General features: G+C 36.8%; 2 protein-coding genes across 2 annotated transcripts; both read right to left on the bottom strand.

Moving 5' to 3' along the window:
• Positions 1–749: 749 nt before the first annotated feature.
• Positions 750–8,895, bottom strand: LOC121727205. Its single transcript, XM_042114904.1, has 6 exons — positions 7,901–8,895; positions 7,227–7,335; positions 5,381–5,556; positions 4,819–4,931; positions 3,051–3,206; positions 750–1,749 (listed from the first exon to the last, which is right to left on the bottom strand). The coding sequence occupies exons 1-6, from the start codon at positions 8,860–8,862 to the stop codon at positions 812–814; spliced, it is 2,454 nt and encodes an 817-aa protein (XP_041970838.1). The 5' UTR covers positions 8,863–8,895; the 3' UTR covers positions 750–811.
• Positions 8,896–17,907: 9,012 nt separating this feature from the next.
• Positions 17,908–23,526, bottom strand: LOC121727210 (zinc transporter ZIP9). The gene is made up of 6 exons (XM_042114915.1): positions 23,256–23,526; positions 22,620–22,806; positions 22,131–22,241; positions 20,194–20,332; positions 19,561–19,679; positions 17,908–18,835 (listed from the first exon to the last, which is right to left on the bottom strand). The coding sequence occupies exons 1-6, from the start codon at positions 23,349–23,351 to the stop codon at positions 18,621–18,623; spliced, it is 867 nt and encodes a 288-aa protein (XP_041970849.1). The 5' UTR covers positions 23,352–23,526; the 3' UTR covers positions 17,908–18,620.
• Between the last annotated feature and the right edge of the window lie 1,272 nt (positions 23,527–24,798).

The following is a 24,798-nucleotide window of genomic DNA, read 5'->3' as shown; positions in this document are numbered from 1 at the left end:
TCACTTTCATAGAACTGACATTTGTAAAACGTCCGATTCACGTTTGCAAAATGTCAGTTCCATGAAAGTGAAGTGTCGCGCTGTGTGGTGTCCATAAAGTTATTATACCTAGCGGAATAGAGCAACAATCTCGCGCTGTCAAACGAAACCGAAATTGGTTTACATATGTGTGTAAAAATATGTGTACGTTTACACTTACACAAGCATGATTGAACATAAATTCTATGAGATTAAATTGTCAACGTGCCGATAAGTGCCGACTGGACGTCAAAAAAAGAGTTCTGCTGTCATGTATCACACGTCTCTTTTTACCACGCAGTGTTACTGATAGTGACTTCTCGCTTTCTCAGGCCTTTGTTTCTCTATTCCGCTAGGTTTTAACTTTATGGTCGTGTCGGACGAGTGCGGTTTCACCAACAGCTATTTAGGTTTTTAGCCTAGTTGCTACCATAAAGTTAATAAATACCTAGGGGAATAGAGAAACAAAGAGCTGAGCAAGCGAGACGTCACTATCAGAACACTGCGTGGTATAAAGAGATGCGTGATATGAAGTTGCAGAACCCTTTTTTTCATCTATTTTGACATCCAGTCTGCGCTTATCGGCACGCTGACAATTTGAGCTCTAAGAAAAATGTATGTAGGAACATCATTTTCACGCGCACGCAAACAGATTTGTACACACAGATGTAATTCAATTTTGGTTTCGTTTGACAGTTCGGGATTGTATCTTTATTCCGGTAGGTATATTAACTTTATGGTTGCTACACAAAGTTTTTTCTTTTGGCCTCAACAATGATACCACCAGTGGGTGTCAGCTGTTAATATTTACAGAATTTCTCTTTATTTTTTTACAAGCTGTCGGTTCTACGTCGATGTTTAATCTTTTTGTTCCGGTCGTTTCGTGATCGGTACTAGGATCCACCTTGGGTAAAATTTTAACAAACTTCAGTGGTGAATTTGTTGTATTTAATTTAGGTGTTGCAGTTTCTTTTACTTCAGATGTTGTTTTATCTTTCACTTCAGGTATTGCAACATCTTTTATTGCAGGTTTTGCACCAGCTTTTACTTTAGCTTTTGAAGTATTTTTCACTCTAGGTTTTGTAATACGTTTCACTTTAGGTTTTGCGACTCCTTTAACTTTAGGTATTATGATATATTTTATTACAGGTAGTGCTACATCGGGACTTGCTTTTGGTATTTTATTTTTCTTCAAAATTAATGGACGAACCGATGGTTTAGTTTTATTAGGGACGCAATCGTTCCTAGTCACATTAGCCACTTGAGCGACACTAACGATTGGTATATCTTGAAGGATGACGACCGGCGTTTTAGCAGCTCGTGACTCCACAATTGGTGTTTCTGGTATGGTATTATCATCACTGGTAACGTGTTTCGATGGTATAGTATCGCTCGTACTACTTTGTATTTCGCTGGTTACAATTTTATTTTTGTGCGACTCGTTTATATCTGCTATCGAAATGTCTCCCTGCGAGTTTTTCACGAGCATATATTTTTCGAAGTTTCTCATGGTGCTTCCCTTAAAGTATTTGACTGAGGTGAGTTTGTTGGCGATGAGCAGCGAAAGCTTGATCAGGTAGCCCGGCTTCTGGTTTCCGGTGTGGGAGTCCGAGAGCAGGTCGTTGACGTTACTGCCCGAGCTGTTCTGTAAATAGGGATCACCCCCGTTCACTATCAAAGTCTCCACTGTCTGCAGGTAATTTGCCGACACGTCAGATTTGTCTTGGCGATCTGAAAAGGAATGGAGTGACGAATTGTACTAAGAAGGGTGTTTGACCCTTATGCGGGGTGTACACGGGTGACTATAGTTGGGGCACGATTTACGCCGCAATTCGTTCGGCATGCGGCGTATTGCCACATTTAGAATCGACTGTCTAAATATGGCAATACACCGCATGCCGGCTATTGGGCTCTATATACAAGGGTGGGCAACTGGTGGCAAATAGAATTTCAAACACCCGAGCCACGAGCTTTGCTAGATTTCACCAAAGCTCGTCAGAGTAAAAACTCGTGTAAATATTATATCTTCTCTTTCATTCGTACGTAGAACGAGAGGTATAATATTATTATAATAAATCAACGAGTAACTTAAACGGGCTTTGCCCTACTTGGCTATCTTGTATGCTATTGAAAGTTTTTCTAGCTTTGCGGCTGTAGGGAGGCGGGGCAGGCTAAATTCTTTGGACCCTCTCAAAGGACATAAGCTAACGGACCCCACGAAAACAACAGTAGAGTAATGCTTGATTTTTATGTTTAAGAAAAGATGAAGCGTAAATAGAGAAAAGGGAAGAAAGAAGAGAAATATAAAATATGTTTAAGGGTGGGTTACACCAGAGGCATGTTTATGGTTACAGTTATGGTTATAGTTAAGGCTAATTACTTTAACCTTATGTTTGACCACAGAATTTGACAGATGACAGCTGGTCCGACAAGGCTTTAAATGAACGTGAGCAGAGGCGCTGCTGGTAAAGTAGAACTGTCACAAATGGCGTTTTTGTACGATGCATTAGATGTATGTATTTTGTATATGTATTTTGATATGAATTTTGTATGATGACATCGAAAAAAGGAACTTCTTATCCTTTTTTCGACACGTTAATTTAAAGCCTTGTCGAGCTCAAGGTTATTGTTAAATATGGCGTTCATTATTGACATTAACCAAAGATTTGACATTTTGCATTGTAGTTATAGTTAAATTTACAGAACTTATAGTTATAGTAAGTTGGTACAACCCACCCTAAGTTTTAACTTAATAACAATAAGGATATTATGGCTAGTATAAATAGTCAGTACTTAAGATGCGTCCCGGTCTCAAGACGCGGTTCGGCTCTGTGATTGGTCTAAATTTGGACAGCCAACAAATCACAGAGCCTGAACCGTGTCTTGAGACCGAGATGCATCTTGAGTACTGACTATTTATACCGGCCTAAGTTGGGTGTATATTGTGAGTTGGGTGTTATGTCATATTTGTCTAATAGTGAAAACCTATTGGCTTACTGTGTTAGTTTTCGAAATAAATAAAATAAACTTACCATCGGCGTCCACGCAGGCCGCAGCTACTGCAAGGTAGAGCGCCGTGTTGCCGCAGTTGGGCATCACCATGTTGATCGTGTCTGGGGCTATATCTATCAGGAGCTTCACGTTCTTCGCGACACCTGATTTACTGGCCAGCATCAATGGAGTGTAGCCTGAAAATAATTATCTTATAAAGGATTGAGCACACTGAGACGGGCTGTGCCGGGGCTCAGCGTGCCGGGGCGCATCGCAAAAATCCGCCTCCATACAATTTGTATGGAAGCGGATCGCTCACTGTGCCGGGGCGCATCGGCGCGGATTTTTACTCGGCGGATTTCCGTCAATGCGACACGGCTCGACAAGACCCGCTGCGCCCTAGCAACAGTGTGCTATAGCAAGCGGCGGATGCGATGCGATGCGGCGGATGCGATGCGATGCGGCGGATGCGATGCGATGCGGCCCGGCAAGCCTCGGCCCCCGCCACGCCGTCAGCAGTGATTCCAGATTGAGGGGAGTCTCCCCTTTGGGTTTTTTTTAGGTGATGGGGACAATTGGGGGATTGTTGGAAGAAAAAATCTGGGAACAGCCAGCGAAATCTTAGTAAGTAGTAGAGTCCCGTTTTTTTGCTCTTTGGTTACGACCGGAACCATAAAAATGATCAATCTGAAGCTCGCGAAGATTCTGATTCTGTAAATATGGCCGCTATTGCAGAAGTAGTGAACATTCATCGTATCCATTTGTTAATTTCCCGTTAATAGTAAATAAAAAAAATATTTTATGACTTGTGGGGGGATTTCGGGGAACACTTGGAGAGAAACCGTGATGGCCGTCTAGCAACACTGGCGGTCGAGCAGAGCGCAGGCGTCAACAGGGTGAACGTAGTACAGATCTACGAAATAAACGAAAGCACTTCATCGGAGCTATCCATAGTTGCAAGATACAGGATCCTAGGCAGCACACTGATGACTGAACTCAAAATCCGTCAATGCGTTGCGCGCCGACCCGCCCCGGCACGCACGCTCTGCCACAGTGAGCGTTAAAATCCGTCAATGCGATGCGACCCAACCCGGCTATAGTGTGCTATAGCGCATATTGGTAAAATCTCGGTAAAATAAAATCGGGAAACCCTAAAAATCCATTTTTGCCCAATGATCTTAAGTTGTACGCGACCTATACTATTTTCTAAGCTAATACTCTAAAACAATCCATACTTCCATACTAATATTATAAATTTGAAAGTATCTCTGTCTGTCTGTCTCGCTTTCACGCCAAAACTACTGAGTAGATTGCAATGAAATTTTGTATACAGATAGTCTAGACTCTAGACCCTGAGAAAAGACATAGGCTACTTTTTAACTGGAAAATAAGGGGGTGTTTATGCGTAAGTTTGTTCGATTTAATTTAGTTCCAAACATTAATAATAGATGGCGTTGAACGTCTCCTACCTCGCGCTAACCTCTCAAGTTAGTTTCTTATTGGCTCGTGAGCAGTGACATGACCTTCGGCGGTTGGTCAGGTCAAAGCTTTTACGAAGCTTTGAAATTTGACGTCAATTTTGTTTATTAACTCATCAACTCCCAAGCGGCACCCGGGTGCCGCATAAAAATTAAATATCTATTGTGTCTGAGATTCCCACGATCGAGGTATGAAAATAATAAAATAATGCGTACCGCGGAAATTTTGAAGTAATGTAGGCTACATTTTATCCCGGCAACTCAAGTCCACGCGGACGGAGTCGCGGGCAACAGCTAGTACTAATATTATATTTAAATTCTATTAACTTACCTTGTAAATCGCATGTAGTACAGATGGAACGTAGTAGAAACTTGCTTATATTTTCGTTACTATTTCTAACAGTAAAGGAATTCCACAATTCTTCATTCTGCTCCATAACCATGCTGAAAATAAGAGATACATGTATATTAAATAATTTTACCCAGTGAATAACTAAGGCTGGATTGCGTATATTGTTCGTCATTTGTTACCCGAGGTGTGTGCACGGTTATCCTTGATTACAACCTAACGAGTAATGTAGCGAAACCGTGCTTGGGTCAATCAAATTGGCCGAGCACACCAAGTTCTCGGACGAGGGCACTGTCTCGCCTGACCTGGTAGGTGTGATCAGGCCCTTACCTAAGTAGCAATGTGCCGCATGTGTAGCGTGCACGTACGCAAACATACAAACCAATCGCAACACAATTATATGAATGTTCTTTGCTTACACAATATTAGTCCTAATCCTAAAAATGAGATAAATACCGCAATAAATTCCATATACTAATTATAATTTAAAATATGCAAGTACGTTTTCTAATGTACTTGCATATTTTAAATTATAATTACCCACCTCGGATTTTTTTTACAGTGCTCCACAAGTAGTTTGAGATGATCAGTATCATTTTCCGCAGCCAAGTGAAAGCAGGTACGACCGTCATCGTCCGTCACAAAGACATCAGCGCCATATTGAAGCAGCACTGCCATGCATTGCACAGAATTACGAAATATTGACATTTGTAAGGCAGTCTGAAAGGGAAACAAAAGTTGATAAGCATTTATATTAGACCCTGCGCGCACGGTTGAGACTTGAGACAAATGTTTCCGTCGACTATCATTCAGATATATACCTGCAATTTATACTAGAGCAGTCTCTAGAGAATTCCCAAAATCTGAACATATAAAATTCAACCTTAACTCCAGAGCGTAACGCACACATTAATTCTGCGAGACCAATCAGTGTTGGTCGGGCGCATTTGCGCGAATTCGTGGGAATGCGACGCGAGCGCCCCTTTTTAAATTCTCAGATGTAATGTGTACGTTAACGCTTTGGAGTTAAGGTTGAATAGGCTACTTGACCTATTTTTTTTCTTCGTGCTAATCGCTTCTTAATCGTTTATTTTCACAAAAAAACCAATATTTTAATATTTTAAACAGTAGAAACCCATAAAAAACTTGATTGAAAAATATGCCTTTTAAATGGCGCCGAAAACACTGTCCACAACACTGTCCGCCAAAGTGTGACGTCATACGTTTTGTATTTTAAACTCTCTTTATTGATATTTTTTAGACTGGATGTAACATTTTAACTGTAACTTTAACTTTGTATACAGTGCAAAATGTCAAATCTTTGGGTAAAGTTAAAAATGGACGCCATTACGGCGCCATATTTAACTATAACCATAGAGCTCGACAAGGTTTTAAATGCATGTGGCGAAAAAAGGAACTAACGCTGTCATCATACAAAAACCGCCATTTTTGACAGTTCTACTTTACCAGCAGCGCTCCCGCCCACGCGCATTTTTAACCTTGTTGGATCAGCTGTCATCTATCAATTTCTCCGGGCAAAGTTAAGGGTTAAGTTAAAGTTAAATTTACCTTAACTATAACCATAAATTTAACTTTAACTTTACCCACGCCTCTGGTACAACCCAGTCTTAATTTGCTAAATGTACGAGTCTAAAAGTGCCCAAAAATTATAAAAGAATTAAATAAGAAATTAGAAATCATTTGTAATGTTGAAAACTTTTGGAGAAAAGTTATGGCCATTTCATTTCCTGTCTACAATAAATGGAGATTATATATAAAACTGATGTTTTATTTTAATTATTCAACAAAAAATATTTTACAAATCTTTCTAGGCTTATTCTTATTATTATGTACAAATAAACTTACATATAACGAGCGCGATAAAAAAAGATACTAAATTACGAGTCTGATGACGTCACAACTCACATCCAAATCGGAAGTACCGCAAAAGCGTTTTTGTCATTACAAATCATATTTTCATAAAATCATATTTTCAAATCGATTTTATTTATCAATCATAAGCTTTTATTTGATGATAAGGGTGAAATACGGTTTCCTAGGCCAAGTTCTACTAGAAATATGCATTTGTTCAATGAAATTGAATATACGTCAAGTAGCCTCATGTTCAGTTTTAGTAATTTGCTTCAATGCACTTCGACTCTACGCTAGTATAAATTGACCCTTACATAAAATAGTGTATACTTTTACATACATCTGCTTGTTTTCTTTTCAGCCAAGTTTTGTGGAAAAGTAGACTTATGTTTGCCTGTGTTTAATTTTTATTTTTGTTGGAGTCAAAAAGTCTAATGTAAATAGGGGGCCATATTTCCATCAAGCGCGCGAAAATTGAATATCAAATATATAGCTTTTGATAGCATTAAAGAACTTACGAAATTGTTCCCTGATAACTCATCAAGGGATTCTCCTCTTACGCTTGACATAATGCAAAATCTCTTTAACATGGATGGATTGTCCTCGAGAACTGCTTGATGTATTGGTCTGTTGATATAGAGTGAGTTGATTTAAGTCTAATAATAATAATTATTGATATCTCTTCTATGCTTGTGAAAAAAACTTATTATAGTTTTTCTGTTTAATTGCTTGTGCTGCATTAATGAAAGGCTTAAAAAACATAAGACATGAGTCATATCTGTGCTAACACTACAGTACATATCACTAGAGCAGTCTTTCCCAAAGTGGGCAATGAAGGTCTTAAAGCGTAGGACCCAGAAAAAAATGTGGGTGTTGTGTAGAAGCTTGGGGGGTGATTTATTTCATCTGGATGCTTTTAAATTGATACAAAGGGGGTGCTAAAACATAACAATATTGAGAGCCCACTTTGAGAGCATTTATAAATATTATGCTCTCAAAGTGGGCAATAGACAAAATAAGATTGGGAACCTCTGCTCTAGAGTATCCATGACTCATAAACTACAATAATATAATATCTTGGGGTCTAATATTCCAGCACAATTGACAGATTAAACAAAGAGAAGCAGTTAAAATATTATCATCTAACAGTTTTGACTATGAATGAAGTAGGGGACCAACTGGATTAACTTACAAATTATCATCCTCATTTCGCTGTATGCAAAGTTTGAAATCTGTTAATGCTTGTTGAACTACGAGCTTGAGTTTTCCCTCAGAAGACACTACTTGCAGTGAATCACTAATACTGTGCTTGACTGCTGGATTTCTAGAATCAGCTATATTTGATTGCTGTCCATCTAACAGAGCATTAGATTCACCTATACATTTTGTACTGGTATCATAATCAGATAAAATATATTCTGTGTGTTTGTCTATGTTATTCAACATAAATTGTGGATCGAGTACTTTATTTGGTATGTTGTCGCTGAGTATTGACAAGTTGCTTGTGCTTCCCCAAGATGCATTGCTCAATTCTTCATCCATTAGTTTTAAATTTGGCCAATATTCTTCACCATTTTCTTGTTTTACTTCATTCTTTTTGATATTTACTTCACTCTTTATATGATTTGGGTGAATAATAACTTTATTGAGCTGATCCGTGACAACATAGGGCTTAGCCACACGGCTTTTACGGTTTCTCCGTAGTTTCTCCTTCATCAGTAGGGTCATACTGGACTGCTCTGTCTGAGTAGAGACATTATATTTTCCTGATTTGGGCTTACTATTGACAACAATATTGCTAGATATTTTCTTTGTGCTTAACAAGGACAGGATAGCCTTTATTTTTAAATCTTGATTTATTACAGAGCATAAAGCTGCTAAAACTAAGTCATAGTTTTTTTGTCCTATTACTTGTGTTACTGCGTCAGAAGTTAACTCAACAGAGGAATTATTACTGGAAAAAGTTGCTTGTGTTTGACTGGAATTGTTGAGTTTATTTAATTTATTACTTATTACTAAGTTCGGGTATTTCCCGTTAAGGAAATCGTTTGGTGTAGCTCTGTAAATAACATCTTCTTGAATGATATCACCATTCATACATTTTAAAGTTTTAAGTTTATTCTTTTGTATTATGATCGGTTTTGCTTCAGACATTTTTTTATCTACTTAATCCTTTAATTATGACATTAATTTGTGAACCTGTAACGTAAAAACCCAAAAACCATTAAAAATACAAGTGTAGGTAGTGCATTTGGAACGTCTTGTAGTTCCATTTAACACACTGCAGTTAAAGGCAATACAATGTTTATTGTTTAGTAATTACTTACGGTTGTTGCTATTATAAAAATAAACGATAAAGTACCCTGTTTTATATTTAATAATGCATTAATTAATTCAAATTTATCACAACAATATACCGAAAATTAAAATTAAACGCACGAACTAAATGTAAAAAAAATACAGAATACTTGACAGTTGACAGACACTTTGGGTGTGTTCTGAAACTCTAACCATGTTGTGAAATACAGTCTTTTAATCGGCTAGTGTGATTTGATTGGCTATCGTAACGTCAGATCGCACTGGCTAGTACACTGGGACTAGTACAAAAGTCTGCTTTGTAATTTGTGAGTTTTGGGGTTTCCCCTTTTTTAGATTGCGTGTTTTTTAAAGGTGAGGACTGGCGATACAAAATTCGAATAGCAAAAAGCGGGAAAAATTTCGCAATCGTTTTTCGAAATCATGGTTTTAAAGTTTAATCATACAATATGAAATCGTCAATAATTAATCAAGTCAGTAAAGTAGTTAATTGTTACGTGCTAGGGTTCGACGATTTGGAGAGAAAGACCTGGTGACTCTCTTGAAGACTTTATTAACACTGCACTAAACACTAGGCCACAACACTTAGCACTAAGTCCAAACACTAATCACTAGGTCCAATCACTAAGCACTATCACTGTCCTAGGTCGTAGCCAAGTCGCAGGTTTCACTGGTTCACTTACTATTGATCACTTGTTGTCGCCTCGAAGATCGCTCAGATCGAACTGAATCGCCGGGCCGTCTACCTGCGACTTTTTATATGGCGAGACGAATTCCAGAAAATTCCCGATTCACGTAAACAAGTAAACAAGTGGAACTTTCTAGGAGGCTCGAGCATGTACCACCTAGCGCTATCTAGTTTCGAGTAGGGGATTTATGTGTAGTGTGTCCCCTGATCAGTTTCGCTGGTTTGCCGCTAGATGGCACCACATGTCCGTATGCCGTGTACCGTAACATTATTTATTGACGCCCCCGGGCCACGTCAAGAATTATCTCATACAAAGATGAAAAACTATTTTTTACTCTTTCAGCGCTGCTACTTTTACAGCAAACGGCGGCTCCCAAACTTCTTCTGTCTGCTGTCCATTTTGACAACAATTTATGTTTTAGCGCGCCCTCTTTTTCAATTTAAAATGCATCCAGATGAAATAAATCGTACCTACTGTAAAGTGTAAATACTGTAACAAACTGGACCACTGATCCACAACTTTGCTTAGTTAGTAAAGTCCTGAAACCACACCCTGAGTTCTCATTTTCTGCCTACCGGCAGTGGCGCATCCCTTTTGGTAGTTCCCAGTACTAAATCTGGCACCCACGCCTATATCTGGCGTCCCAACAGTGTGGATTAGTGGTAAAACTAAAAGTGATCAAACAATTCTATATTATTTTCTATTTGTTACAACAATACTACACCATAACAAAAATAAATTATGCATTTTACTACAAGCTCGCGTAAGTTACTGGATGATAAAAATAGTAAAATATTCTAGATTATTTTATAAAGAGAAAAGTTGGAAACATAATTTTGTGGTCTTAATTATTATGATTGAGTATGAATTGTTTTTTAATATTATCACATTTTTCAAGATGTTTTCAGTTCATTATCGAGCAATTAAAAATCCTATAAGTCACTTAACTATTAATTTACTCATATTATTACTCCTTCCATTATGGACATTATTACTCGTAAACCAATTTAAGAATGAACTCAACATATAGCATTTTTTATCAAAACGCAAGGGGGCTCCGAACGAAAACTAATGAATTCAAGCGAAATGTGTACAATAATAATTACGATATTATATTGATTTCTGAGACGTGGCTGTTAGAAGGAATCAACGACCAGGAGTTGTTTGACGATAGGTATGTAGTCTGGCGCCGCGATAGGGACTACAATCAGACGAGTCAATCTATGGGTGGTGGTGTCCTGATTGCGGTCCGCCGGGACCTAGACGCTAGAGAGCGTACGGACTGGCGTTCTTCTGCAGAAGATATATGGGTGTCCATCAAACACAGAACAAGTAGTGGTAGGATCACTTCCAAGTTGCACATTTGTACAATCTATCTTTGCAGACAAAATGACGGTAATAGCGCTAATGTTGACTTGAAAATTTCTCAAATAAATTATTTAATATTATTATTGAGCATCCGGATGATCGATTTCTTGTTACAGGAGACTTTAATCTCCCTTTATTGAACTGGAGCTCACAAGGTGAATATTTGGTGGACTCAGTGGTCACTCTCAATTGCGCACAGACCACCTTCATTGATACTCTCGCCCAATGCGAGTTATCACAGCAAAATCAAGTTAGAAACTATAATGACAAGCTTTTAGATCTAGTATTCTCTAACTTTTAAGTTCAAGTTACAGCTTGTGATGATCTATTGGTTCCAGAGGATCTACCTCATCACAGATCAATATGTATAGATATACCTTTGTCGGAACAACCAATGTTAGGTACTAATAAAAGGATTAAATATTTTTATAACTCAGGAAATTATGAAGAGATGTGTACTGTGCTAGATTCAATTAACTGGAATGACTATTTAAAAAATAATACATTAGAAGAGGCAGTTAAAAAATTTTATGACATCATAAGTGATCTTCAAAATACGCACATTCCCCATAGGCTCGAATATTTCCCCATACTTTTTTTACATTTCCCCATATCCACTAGTACATTTCCTCCCTGGTATGATTCATCATTAAAAAAATTATTAAAGGAAAAGAATAAGTATATAGAGTAAACATTATAGCAAGCTATAGAGTGCTTCTAACAAGGTATGAACTGTAAGCACGAGTGTGAACATATTTTCCTATAAGCGTCTTACGATGGCGCATGGAACATCACTAGACTTGCGTTATACGTTTGACAAGTATCTATAGAACTTCTGCTTACGATCGGCACAACGGGGAACGAGCGATGCGCGCGCTCTATAGCTTGCTAATGTATACTCTAAGAATAAGTACCATCGAAAATATAAAAAGTATGGCAACATCAGTGATTATTCTACTTTTTCTATACTTAGGAAAAGATTTAAAGTCTTAGAACACCAACGCTATGAATCTTATTTGACCACCACGGAGAAAAATATAATCTATAATCCAAAATCTTTTTGGACTTTTATTAAAGCTAATAAGAAATCGATTAATGTTTACCCTTCTACAATGAACTTTGACGATATTTCTGCAACCAATGGTGTTGAAGTCTGTAACTTATTTAACACTTATTTTCAATCAAACTTTCTTCATCCTACTACTAGTCCAAGTGTCAGTTATGATACGATCAATATAAATAACGTTAATATAGGCAATATTAACATTGATGCTGAAGAAGTGCATAAGGCACTCAAGTCTGTCAACCCGAATAAAGGAGCAGGTCCTGACAATTTGCATCCAGTACTTATACTAAAATGTGCAAAGAGTTTAGTTGATCCACTCTGCATCCTTTACAGTAGATCATTAGAAGAAGGATATGTGCCCCATATTTGGAAGACCGCCTTTATTACGCCAGTACATAAAGGCGGAGATAAAGCCTCAGTTAAGAACTATAGACCCATCTCAAAACTGAGTGTCTTCTCTAAGATCTTTGAAGGAATCGTCCACCGACAACTGTACTCATCGTTACGCAGATGGTTCATTCCCGAACAACACGGATTTTTGAAAGGGCGCTCTACTGTTTCTAATCTTCTAACAGCAAATGACTATACTTCTTCATTTATGGATATAGGTGAACAAGTCGACATGATTTACACTGATTTTAGTAAAGCTTTTGACCGTATAGATCACTCTATCTTACTTAAAAAATTATATGATGCAGGAATTCATGGCAATTTACTTCGGTGGTTTTCATCATATATCGCTAATCGTTCGCAAGCTGTCGCTATAAACGGCTTTATATCTTATTGGGCTATAGTTCCCTCAGGTGTCCCCCAAGGCTCACTCCTAGGCCCTCTCTTGTTTGCGATCTTCCTCAATGATATAGCCCTATGTTTTAAGAACTCAAATTTCTTATTATATGCGGATGACAAAAAAATCTTCAAAAATATTCGTTCATTAACTGATTGTCAACTACTTCAAGAAGATCTCGATCGATTTAATGAATACTGTCTAGCTAATAAGCTAGATCTTAACATCTCGAAATGTTATGCCATGACTTTCACACGAAATATTAAATTACTTAATTTCTCCTACAACATCAGGGGTACTGTGCTTAAGAGAACGTTAAATATGAGAGACCTGGGAGTCATGGTAGATTCAAAATTATTATATGATAAACATATTGATTTCATAGTTAATAAGGCGTCAAAGGCTCTCGGGTTTATCATTAGAGTGAGTAAAAACTTCTCTGCTCTAAAAGTACTCAAGATCTTATATTGTGCCTATGTCCGGAGTATACTAGAATATGCGTCTGAGGTTTGGAATCCCAAATATGACATTTATATTAATAGAATCGAATCCATTCAAAAGCGGTTTTTACGATTCCTTCAATACAAAAGTGGTTACTATTTTCCGACTTATATTACAATTCACAGAAATATTACAGACTTGTGTTATTTAATAAAAATAATTAATGGTAACATCGACTGCCAAACCAAACTACATTTTAACATCCCTACAAAATATTTCAGAAATTTTGTTCCACTCTACTTACCAACTTTCAACACATATTATCGGCGTAATTCGTATATTTTTAGGGCATGTGGTCGAATAAATGAGTTTGTTCAAAAAAACCCCACATTTGACATTTACTCCGCAAAACCTTGTAATGTTAGACAGGCTATATCAAAATCTTTTTTTGATACTTAATATCAAACTACCTATTCGATAAAACACGAATAAAATGACATTTTTTTAAAAAATGATCCCTAGCTAGATCGATTTATCGCCCCTGAAACCCCCTACGATATATAATATAAATATGTATGTATATGTGTGTGTATGTATGTATGTAAGTGTATATATATATATGTCGGATCGAGACGTGTAGTGCCATCTGCTGGCAGGAGTTTGCACACTTACAATTATTCACTAAATCGTTTACTGCAATCCTTGCTAAGAGAGGGCGCTTTATGTCAATAAGCGCCATAATATGTAAACTTTCTTGCATTAGTTTTGCCATGTTGGCGAAACTTACACACAGTAGGTGTTTTGATGTTAACATCCTTTCACATTTTGATTTTAACTTGAATACGGTTACTGATTTGATTTATTAATTTGTTATGTAATGTTGGCAGACTATGTTATAACTTGAATACGGTTATTGATTTGATTTATTATTTGTTATGGCGGCTCTCGACATAGGCGAACGCGTTGGCCAACGCGTCTGCAGACGCGTTGGCCCCAATGTGTAGAACGGGCGTTCGCGCGTTGGCCGTAGGTATTTAGACGTTGGCCAACGCGCGAACGCCCGTTCTACACATTGGGCCAACGCGTCCGCAGACGCGTTGGCCAACGCGTTCGCCTATGTCGAGAGCCGCCATTAAGTTATGTTGGTAGACAACGCTAACTTTCTGATTAGCTTGATCATGATTGGCGAGCTTGTACACAGTTACTAATTTGACTTTCTTTTACTACGTTAGCCATATTGTCAAGTTGCGAATTTGATTATGATCTTTACGTTGATGTGTTGGCAAACTTCTTCACTTTAGCCAATCAGATTTGAAAGATTGTGTAAAGTTAAATTTCGTTAAGTTGGTACACAATGTTAAGTTTGTGATGGTTGGTGGAACGCAAGCCGAAAAGGTTTGGACCATAGACATAATATATACAGTTTGGACATGCTTCTTGGCGGGCTTTGGTGTTAACATTTTCGAGAACTGAAAAGATTCAGACATTCTGTTCGAGAGCTACCAAAGGATAGCCACCAAGAAACTTGTCTGTTCCCGTGATCAAAATGTCCGAGGATCAAGAATGCCCTGATGTCTGGCCTCTCCTGTTCCTACACATATATATATATACTAGATGTCCCGCGCGGCTTCGCCCGCGTAAATTAGAAATTTTATAGAATCCGTAGGTACATTTTCCCATAAAAAATATTTCCCCCGTTTTTCCCACATTTTAAACCTTCTTTTATAACCTTCTCGATAAATGATGAGTCTTACTCGATAAATGATCTATCTAACACTGAGATAAGTTTTTAAATCGGACCTGTAGTTTCTGAGATTGACGCGTTCAAGCAAACATACTCTTCAGGTTTATAATATTAGGTAGATATAGATTTTTTTTAATTATCGCTTGACAAACTCGAGTCTCGATCTAAAAGACTATGAAATGGTATAATATGGTAGTGATGATGATGATGATGATGATGAAGAATGTAATTTGCATAGTAGCATATGCTTTCTGTTCTTAAAACAACGCCGAAACTCCCAAACTTGTATCTATAAAGAATCAGGAATTCTCTCAGCACCTTCCGAACCACGGTATACCAGGTATATCTCGGTGCAAAATCTTACTTGTTATTAGCATATGCTTAGAATACTTCTCACGAAACCGAAGTCACCATATGTTTCCCTATAAGTTTTGAGGAGTTCCCTCGATTACTTATGGATCCTTCATCAGATCACCACTTTTCTGAATATAATACCAAATTGGGATGATACCCTATATACCAAAAGAAAAATTTTGAAAATCGGTTAACAAACGGCGGAGTAATCGTTGAATATAAGAAAACGAACATAACACCTCCCCCATTTTGAAAGTCGGTTAAAATTGTAGCCTATGTGTTATTTATTTAATATTTGAATCAGCACATGAATTGAATAACAAAATTTTTTTCAAATTAATCGTAGCACCATCTGTCAGGACAAACTAAAATTGAAATAGAATAATATTGAATGCGATGATAGCGCCGTCCGCCGGATCTAATGTAAAACATTCCAAAATCAACAACTCCTTATAAATAAGAAATTAATTGAAAAAACATTTTCCAGTAGACCAAACTGTAAATCTAAACCATTCTCGAATCTCCACGAACACACACAAAAAATTTCATCAAAATTGGTCCAGTCGTTTAGGAGGAGTTCAGTCACATACACACGCACACAAGAAATATATATATTAAATATATATATATATATATATATATATGTGTGTAGGTATGTGAATGTATGTGTATGTATACAATAATTGCTCGTTTAAAGATATACGGTTTAATAGTGTTAAAACTATTAAGTAAAATTAAATTTGATTATAAACTTTTAGTATACTTAATGTAGTAAGTATTATTTTAATTTGTTATTTAGCTTAGACTTGCATGGTGAAAGTCGCAACTTAATTAAAAAACATATTTAGGTATATAGGTATTGTTTTGATTTATCTGAAACTATTTTAAAGTATTATCTTACAATAATTCAACTTTAACACTAATTATTTCCAATTAGCATAAGTTTTCTAAAACTAGCTATCAATGATACATGCCATTGGTGGCTGGTTTTAAGAAGATTAGTCTTAGAAAAGTAGTATTTAATCATAATAGCACGTAATAGTAGTTAAGTATATTTCTTAAAGGTTAATTACTATTTATAGTATATTTCATAAGTACTTTAGATATTGTGTTAGTGGAAACTTATTATTGGCTTGCAGTTTTTTAGAATAGAAAGTTATCCTGTTAAATAGAGCTGTAAGTTTTCTAAATAAATAAATAAATACTTAAATAAAAATAAATAAAATAAAAATTCGTGTTGTAACTTGTGAGTGTGATTTTTGTGAACCCCGTGTGTCGAATTCCGCGACGCGACTCCGTACCTACCTACATTTGTGCGTACGCGATACACATTACGTACGAATTATCCGCGTAATAATAGTAATGACGCGTACAAGAAGTAAAGTGAACGCGGAACAACCGCAAGACATCTACAGCGACGAAGAGCTAGAAACCGCGACTCCCGCTCAAAAGATGGCGGCCGTATAGGCGTGGGTGCCAGATTTAGTACTGGGAACTACCAAAAGGGATGCGCCACTGCCGGTAGGCAGAAAATGAGAACTCAGGGTGTGGTTTCTAGGACTTTATTAACTAAGCAAAGTTGTGGATCAGTGGTCCAGTTTGTTACAGTATTTACACTTTACAGTATATAGTTACTACGATAAAGAATAACACAACGGAAAGACGATGTTGCTTGCGGTGCGAACGTCGTGTGTATTGCGCGGGAGACTGAAAGGTACGTACGCGCAGTCTCACGGCTCGAAATCCACTGAAAACAAAATGGCGGGCGGCGCGTGCCGTCCGTTTTCAAAAAGGGTCGCGGGAGGCGAAAGGGGAGGTGCCGCGTTTACAGCGCATTACCCTGGCACCACACTCACACTCGCAGCATATCTAGCTGGCATGCGTCGTCGGGAGGCCCTCTTGGGCAAAACGCGGTTATTTGTATTAACATGATTTGCTATAATCGTTAAAATCACTAATCACCCGCTAAGCCTCTACAATAAGCCCCCATTTTTTTCTGGGTTCCACGTACACGCCCACTTTGGGAAAGACTGGTCTAGACCATAGAGGATGATAAAGTAGACTTCTAATAATAAAACGATAAAAACTAGCAATAAAACTAAACAAATAATTAAACAACTTTAACCAGCTGTTGTTCATTTATTTAAAATTGTTCTAAAAATACATAGGTACTTCTTACCTACAAAATAAAATAATAAACATCTAAAAAAACAAACATACACGAATAATTTTTCACATTAATGATTGATATTAATTAAAGTAAATTTATGTACAGAAAAAGCTAGTGTATTGATACAATTTTTTTCATTTTTGCAATTTGCTGGTTACCATATTTTTCTTAAGTTAGTTGGCTGAATATTAAATGTAAACTTATTACGACTTTCGGTAATCGGTATATTGCACAATTTTTTTTTTAATTATAATCCAGACTGCAGCATACAAAATGTTACATTTTTATTAGGGTATTTTTAGCTACTATGCTAACACTTCTTAATAGATCAGAATAACAAGAAACCCAATATAATAAAATAGAACAAAACATTATTAACATTTGTTGCAATCATTTTAATTGTGGAATGCCTGTAGATATTTTTATTACATTTTAGGTATACAGATAAGTTAAAAGGAATGAGTTTTCATATAAAAAACTGAGCTGAGCTGAGTGTTGAGCTTGTGTGAAATGTTAAATACATTTAATTGTAAAAATAAAATTTACAGTCCAATATACACATACAATCTTAACAGAGTTAACACTTACTTACACATACACTAATAACATTACACAGTGGATACTTTATTCACAAAATATGCTACCTTTGTCTGATGCAATTGATACTGTCACTTCACAGATAAAGACAGCCAGTAAATAAGATATTAAGTATGTTTTTAGGAGGATATATTATAAAAGTATATTTACTTACAGTTTATTTATAATACATTAAATCAATTTTATGTTTCTTAATTCCTGTGGTATTATAGTATTGTAATGCTGTGCTTATGTCTTATCACAACTTGAATTTGCGAAATTGTTGCCAGTAAAAAAAATATCTGTGTCGCAAACAGCAGTCATTTACAACACATTCAAATACAGAACAAATACTAAACTTAAAACACAGCCACTAAAAATTTCTCAATGGTAACTCAGTCTTAGTGCTCATGTCCCATCGTCAGGAGGACCGGAAGCATAGCACCTACGGTCAATATTATGACTTCAGAGATTTGGAGTCCGCCAAAACCCTTCTTTGGCACTCCATCTTGGGGTAGCAGGGTGTGCGTGCTCGAGTGAGGATGGGTGAGTTCTGGCAACACATGAACTGTTGCGACATACAAAAATGTCCCCGCTGAGAATAACATGGCAATACCTGCAAAACAAAATAACATTATGAAACTTATAAGAAGTTTATGAAAAAAAAAACTTGACAGGTGTCAAGGGACACCCGGATGGAACGAAGTGGTCACAGTGAAAACAAAATTCGCGTTGTGGCTCTAATGAAAACGGTCATGACGCGTTTTGGCAATCACAAAAAACCATAACGCGTTCTGAACATTTATTCTAATACCATATCGCCGCTTGGTAACAATACCAACGCAAGTCTTTGAAAAGTTTTCAAGGCAGTCAAAAAACTTCGTATTCCATAAGAAATAATTTTAAATTAAATATTTCAAATAATCGTTTTAACTTTTAAGTGATTTCCAAATCCATACTTCCATACTAATATGATTTTGATGTAATTTGGTATGCGGATACTTTGAGACCCGAGAAAGGACATAATATTAGGATACTTTTTATCCTCGGCCCCGCCGCGACAAACAAATTTTGGCGCAACGGAGTTGCCAGTGAGCGAAAAAATAGCTCACAATTACGCGTTGTGGTCACAGTGAGCTATTTTTTCGCTCACTGAGCATTTTCGTTCTTAAAGCGTAACACATACACATGCGGTATCTATCTTGATCTATATCTGTGGCAGAAAGTGTCGTTACAACTTTTTGGTCTTATTTTTTCCGTCTAGCCCCCTTTCGCGACGCGCGATAAGGAAGTTTCTTCAGATGTTTATGACTGGTTTAAGAAATACATATTATAAAATACCTGTAGCATTATAATCACTCAAAGTCTGCTTGCTCTCGTTGCCAATACCGAAGTATGTGAGCACGGCCAGTAGCGGCGCCGCGCACGAGAAAATCAACAGGTGCTTTCGTATCCTGTTCCTGAAAGCAAAAAAAAAAAAATTAATTAAATTAAACTAGTAGAAATACAATGAGGAAGATTTTAAGACCAGAGGGCGCTATTTGTATGATCAATCTAAATGTTATTATGTCGCACTGATGATATGTCACACGATCATACTAGTAATCGCGTCAGCTAGCAGAATAATTTGGCAAAAAATCTTCGCCATTCTATAGTTGAAATACTATGGAACTTTCAAAGATAAAGATTAAGGTAAGGTGGAAAAAATTAAACATGCCACCCCTCCAGTCGAATATATTATGTACCTCGGCTACACGCTTACCATCAGGTATCAGTCTGCTTGATTCCTCGTTCATTAAATTTAAAAAAACTACCAAGGCACGAGTTCGCATACTGTGTTGCAAAATTCTCATAATACCTAAGTATTATTTGCAAAGCCTGCCAAAATTTCAGACTGATCTATTGTGAGACTAATATCATTATGCTTATATCCTTACTTTTATGAAGTTTTAATTTTTCGTGTGTAATATATACCTTTCGAGTCCCGCGTGCATTAAGAAGGTTACCAGGCCAAAGGCAGCCGGCGCCTTATGTAACATTATGGCTAGGAAGACAATGAGTTCGACGTCCGCGTGCGACGTCGTCGCCGCGGCTCCGAGAGCGATACCGTCGGCTGCAACAACACAATTTAAAACGCTTTCAAAGCGTTTTCACATTACGATATCGATTTTTACGAGATCGGATATCTAATACAATAAATTACATAGGTTAGGTAAGACAGGAATATATTTTAAGGATGAAACATTACAAATACCAGTAAATGTCGCGTAATTTGATGAGTAATACTTTTAGCCTAAAAGCATTATTGGTGCTGGTACAGTGGCAGCCTTACTCATGGCGAGGTCCCAGGCGGCAAGTTTTGCGAGGCACTTAGTCTTACGAAAAAGTACCTATGTGATGAAAAAGTAGGGATGATAAACTTTAAAATTGATATTTGCGTTTTACTAAGATACCCTATGAGTATATTAAAAGGCAACAGTAGCAATTACTTCATAAATACACGACACAAGTTTAGACTACTAAGGACCTGTTTCACCACTTCCTGATAAGTGCCGAATAGGCTATCCGCCCCTTAACTTGACAGATGAAGTATGGAGAATCTGTCAAAAAAGTTGTGAATAGCCTATTCGGCACTTTATCAGAAAGTGGTGAAACAGGCCCTAAATGTGATCATTCTATCATGGAGATTTCTCATTAAATTGTTTCACAAACATTATTTTGCTAGCATGGCAAATATTTGTTTCCGAGTGACCCAAATATTTGTATGGTGCTTAGTCTGAAATTTGTGTGATCACAAAATTTACACATCATATTAATCAAAATCATTTATGTTAATAGATTTTATTATCAGCATTTAATATGCTGATAATAAAATCTATTGTTTTCAAAACTTTCAATTTGATAAAATGTATGATTGCATAATTTTGAATAAGCATGAACTGATAATGTTTGAATAAAAGTTTTTATTGAATGCGCATTTTAAACAATAGCTACATAGACGGTAGACCATAGTATTAAAATAATGAATTCACTTGAGCTTGTAAGAAATTAAAAATTAAAAATGGCTATGCAACTTAATAATATCCCTTGTTTAAATTAAATCCCCAATAATACAAAAATATTCCCACAGTATACAGAGGCATTATAGGAACACATTTTGTTACTAGGAAATAAAAATAAAAAGGAGGTTATATGTTTGTCTGTACATATTTCATAGTATCAGACAAGAACTAAAAATCTATACTAATATTATAAATGCGAAACTATCTCTGTCTGTCTGTCTCGTTTTCACGCCAAAACTACCGAACCGATTGTTATGAAATTATGTATACAGATAGTTTAAAGTAGCCTATGTCCTTTCTCAGAAGAAAGGACATAGGCTACTTATTTATTGGAAAAAAGCGTTGTAAGGGGGTGAAAATGCGTAAATTTGTTCAAATTAAGTTAGTTCCAAAAATTCATAATAGATGGCGCCGTGCGTCTCCTACATCGCGCTAACCCTTCTCAAACGTCTTTCTATAAGAGGTGGTATTATCTTACATTTGAGTTTCGATTTTTTTTGATTGTTATTTCTTTTTTACATTATTAAATAACTCAATACAGTCACGCAGTACTCTATCTATGCAGTGACGTAGCCTTAAACCTATCAATGATAAATAATTTATGGGTAAAGTTGTGTAATTGGGGACTAAATAAGCTTTAAAATTTGGCATAAAATATAAAGTTTAATTTTAAAAAAATGAAATATTATGTGCACACTGCACAGCTGTTTTGATTTAAGGCGCACCAGGGTTTTTTTATACAAGCTTTTGACACCAATTTTGTTGACATCGCGCACTATAAAATGAAGTCCACACGGACAAAGTCGCGGGCAACAGCTAGTACACAAATCTACACTATTTACAACTAACCTGCAGCATGCACCACTAGTCCCACGGTAGCTGTTACATTTCTTTCTGTTGGATTACTTGAATCATTGAACCTTGAGGACATCTGATCCACAAGTAACATGAACACAAATCCTGAAAATAATAATTAAACCTTATTGTAAGTTACAACAATATGAAATACTTGAATGACAAAACATTTAAAAAATTCAAATTATAATATTACTGTTCCATACAAAGGATTCAATTCTGTATTTAAGGAAGTGTACAAGAAATTCATGGAGTATAGACTCAAGAATTATTTTTAACAAGATGCTGTAAGATTTAAGAATGCATCACTAATTGCATTCAAATGAGACAAAAAAAAGACAAAAAAAAATTGTTTTTATATTATCCATTCTGGATTAGAGTTTATAAGACGCGATCTTTATGATGTTGGCATAAAGGATAGAGGAAAATGGAATATACAGTTGTACACACAAGCAAAACTATTCCCCACCTTTAGTAACTTACCCAAAACGAGTGTAATGCCAATAACTGAGTGCAAATCATCCTTGTCCACTGGTTCAGGTGTATACTCCTTTGTGGGGAGGTTGGGTCTCTCGGAGAAGAGGGCTCTCACTCCTTCCGGTATGATTACCGCCAAGGCTGTCCCAACCAGCAGACCTGCGCCAAATACAGTCACTTTGAGGAGTTTGTCCTGAAATGTCAAGTCAACAATAATATTTTTATTATAAGTTAAATTACACTCTATCATTTTCCTTTCAAGTCCCTTAAGAGCACCAGTGATCGCGACAACAATAGAACACAATAGAATTTCCAAGAATCCGTGATCGAAAGATTAATATATAAATAAAGTTAGGGGGCAAACAAGCAATCGGGTCACTTTATGGAAAGCAACTACCGTCGCCCTAAACACTCTAAACATCAGAAGAGTTGCAGGTGCCTTGCCAGCCTTGTTGTTTGTTTACAAATAATTATATTATCAGAAGTAAAGTACGGTACCGTACTATTTATTTCTATCTACTTAGGTTGCATTAAAAAGAGAACATGACAGATTTCGAAACAGTAACAGGATTTAGTAACAGCTGTTGACTTTCACACTGTAAGGTTGAATGAATTTAAAAGATTTGTTCGTCGTAACCTTACCTCAGACATGCTAACGTTAAGAGGAATGCTCCCAGCCACATAAGATCCTATTAACATCACCAAAGCCAACAATATAAGCACCACAGTTCCATCCATTTTTATGTACTTATTCGGCGATTTAAAAGTGTTATTAGATATCACTTGAAATTTTAAGTAAATTTACTGTAACAAAGTATCAAAAACAAAACATGATTCAGTTAATAAAAACCAGAAATAATGTTGTTTTCTTTTATACGTGTACCAAACGTGTAGGTCCTGCAAACTCGATTTTTTGTAACTTTTATCAATTTTGACAATTGACAACCATTTGGCACTTCGGAAGTCAGAACTTTCAAAATGACACTGACACCAGCTGACGGAAAGGATTTTTTTTTTGTATGGCGATTCATTAGACAAACTGTGATTTGTATGTAGTGGCGTATATAACTATAACATCCGGGGCCCGTGACAAATAATTGATGGGGTTATTGGGGCCCTATCAGTAAAAATCGTCTCGTTGACATATAAAAAAATCGAACTTTTTTGGCTTAAAAAAGTTCGACCACATATAATCAGCTCATTTCACAAGGAAATATAGATGGCGCCGTGCGTCTCCTACATCGCGGTAACGCTTGCCCAGACTTCTTTCTAATAAGAGGTGGTATCATCTTACATTCGAGTTTCGATTTTTGTTTCGTTTGTTATTACTTTTTTACGTTATTAAATAACTCAGTACTTTATCTATGCAGTGACGTAACATTAAGCCCGCACATCGTCCGAAATTTCTGATACGAAACATTTGAACGTCGGCCGGACCGCCACACCACACACTATCCGAAATTTCCTTCCGGCGAGTTCGAGCTCACTCGGCTCAGTACAAAATGTAAGAGAGAGCGCGATCCGTCAGAAACATTTGAACTGCCATTCGATCGACGTCATCTGACACATAATGTCAGACGCCCGCCGGAACGCAATTAAAAATTTCTGCCATCCGATAGACGGCATCTGACAGCTCATCCGGACCGAACGTCAGACACAAAATATATGAACAGAGTGCGTTCCGGCAGACATCTGACATTATGTGTCCGATGACGTCGATCGGATGAGTACTCTGGTGTTTCGTCCCAAGGTTTTTAGGCCCAGTGGGCCCAATGACCAGATATTAATTTTTAGCATTTTATTATCTGGCCCCACTTTTATGATTCATTATTTTCTGGCAAGAAATTTTGAAGTAAGCACAAAAATAATCAGTTATAACCATAGTACGTATAGCACGTCTGTTCGCTTACAGAGCATCGACAAGATTGAACGCGCACAAACGTGTGGACATAGCTGGGCACCGTTAACCAAATAGTTAACTTCGTTAATCGTTACTCCGTTAAAAAAAATGTTAGCTTCGTTAAACGTTAAAGCGTTACATTTCGGACGAATTAACGCAAGTTAACGTTAATCGTTAATATGTGTAATATGGCCTTGTTGTAACTTATATCATTCGGTTAGTGTACATACAAAACCTGTTGGTTTAAGGTTTTGGAAGTTAACATGTATTAAGGGACAAAATAAA

This window comes from Aricia agestis, chromosome 5 (assembly GCF_905147365.1).
Source record: "Aricia agestis chromosome 5, ilAriAges1.1, whole genome shotgun sequence".
Classification (NCBI taxonomy): domain Eukaryota; kingdom Metazoa; phylum Arthropoda; class Insecta; order Lepidoptera; family Lycaenidae; genus Aricia; species Aricia agestis.
The sequence above is the reverse complement of the archived record's forward strand: the minus strand, read 5'-3'. Positions and strand labels throughout refer to the sequence as shown.

Excerpts from the sequence above, each read along its gene's own strand:
- LOC121727205 (XM_042114904.1), bottom strand. The coding sequence starts at position 8,862 with ATGTCTGAAGCAAAACCGATCATAATACAAAAGAATAAACTTAAAACT. Across the intron at positions 5,557-7,226 it reads AGTTATCAGGGAACAATTTC|ACTGCCTTACAAATGTCAAT; the intron begins GTAAGTTCTTTA and ends TTTCCCTTTCAG. Across the intron at positions 1,750-3,050 it reads GGCCTGCGTGGACGCCGATG|ATCGCCAAGACAAATCTGAC; the intron begins GTAAGTTTATTT and ends ATTCCTTTTCAG.
- LOC121727210 (XM_042114915.1), bottom strand. The coding sequence starts at position 23,351 with ATGGATGGAACTGTGGTGCTTATATTGTTGGCTTTGGTGATGTTAATA. Across the intron at positions 22,807-23,255 it reads TTAACGTTAGCATGTCTGAG|GACAAACTCCTCAAAGTGAC; the intron begins GTAAGGTTACGA and ends TTGACATTTCAG. Across the intron at positions 19,680-20,193 it reads ATGCACGCGGGACTCGAAAG|GAACAGGATACGAAAGCACC; the intron begins GTATATATTACA and ends TTTTGCTTTCAG.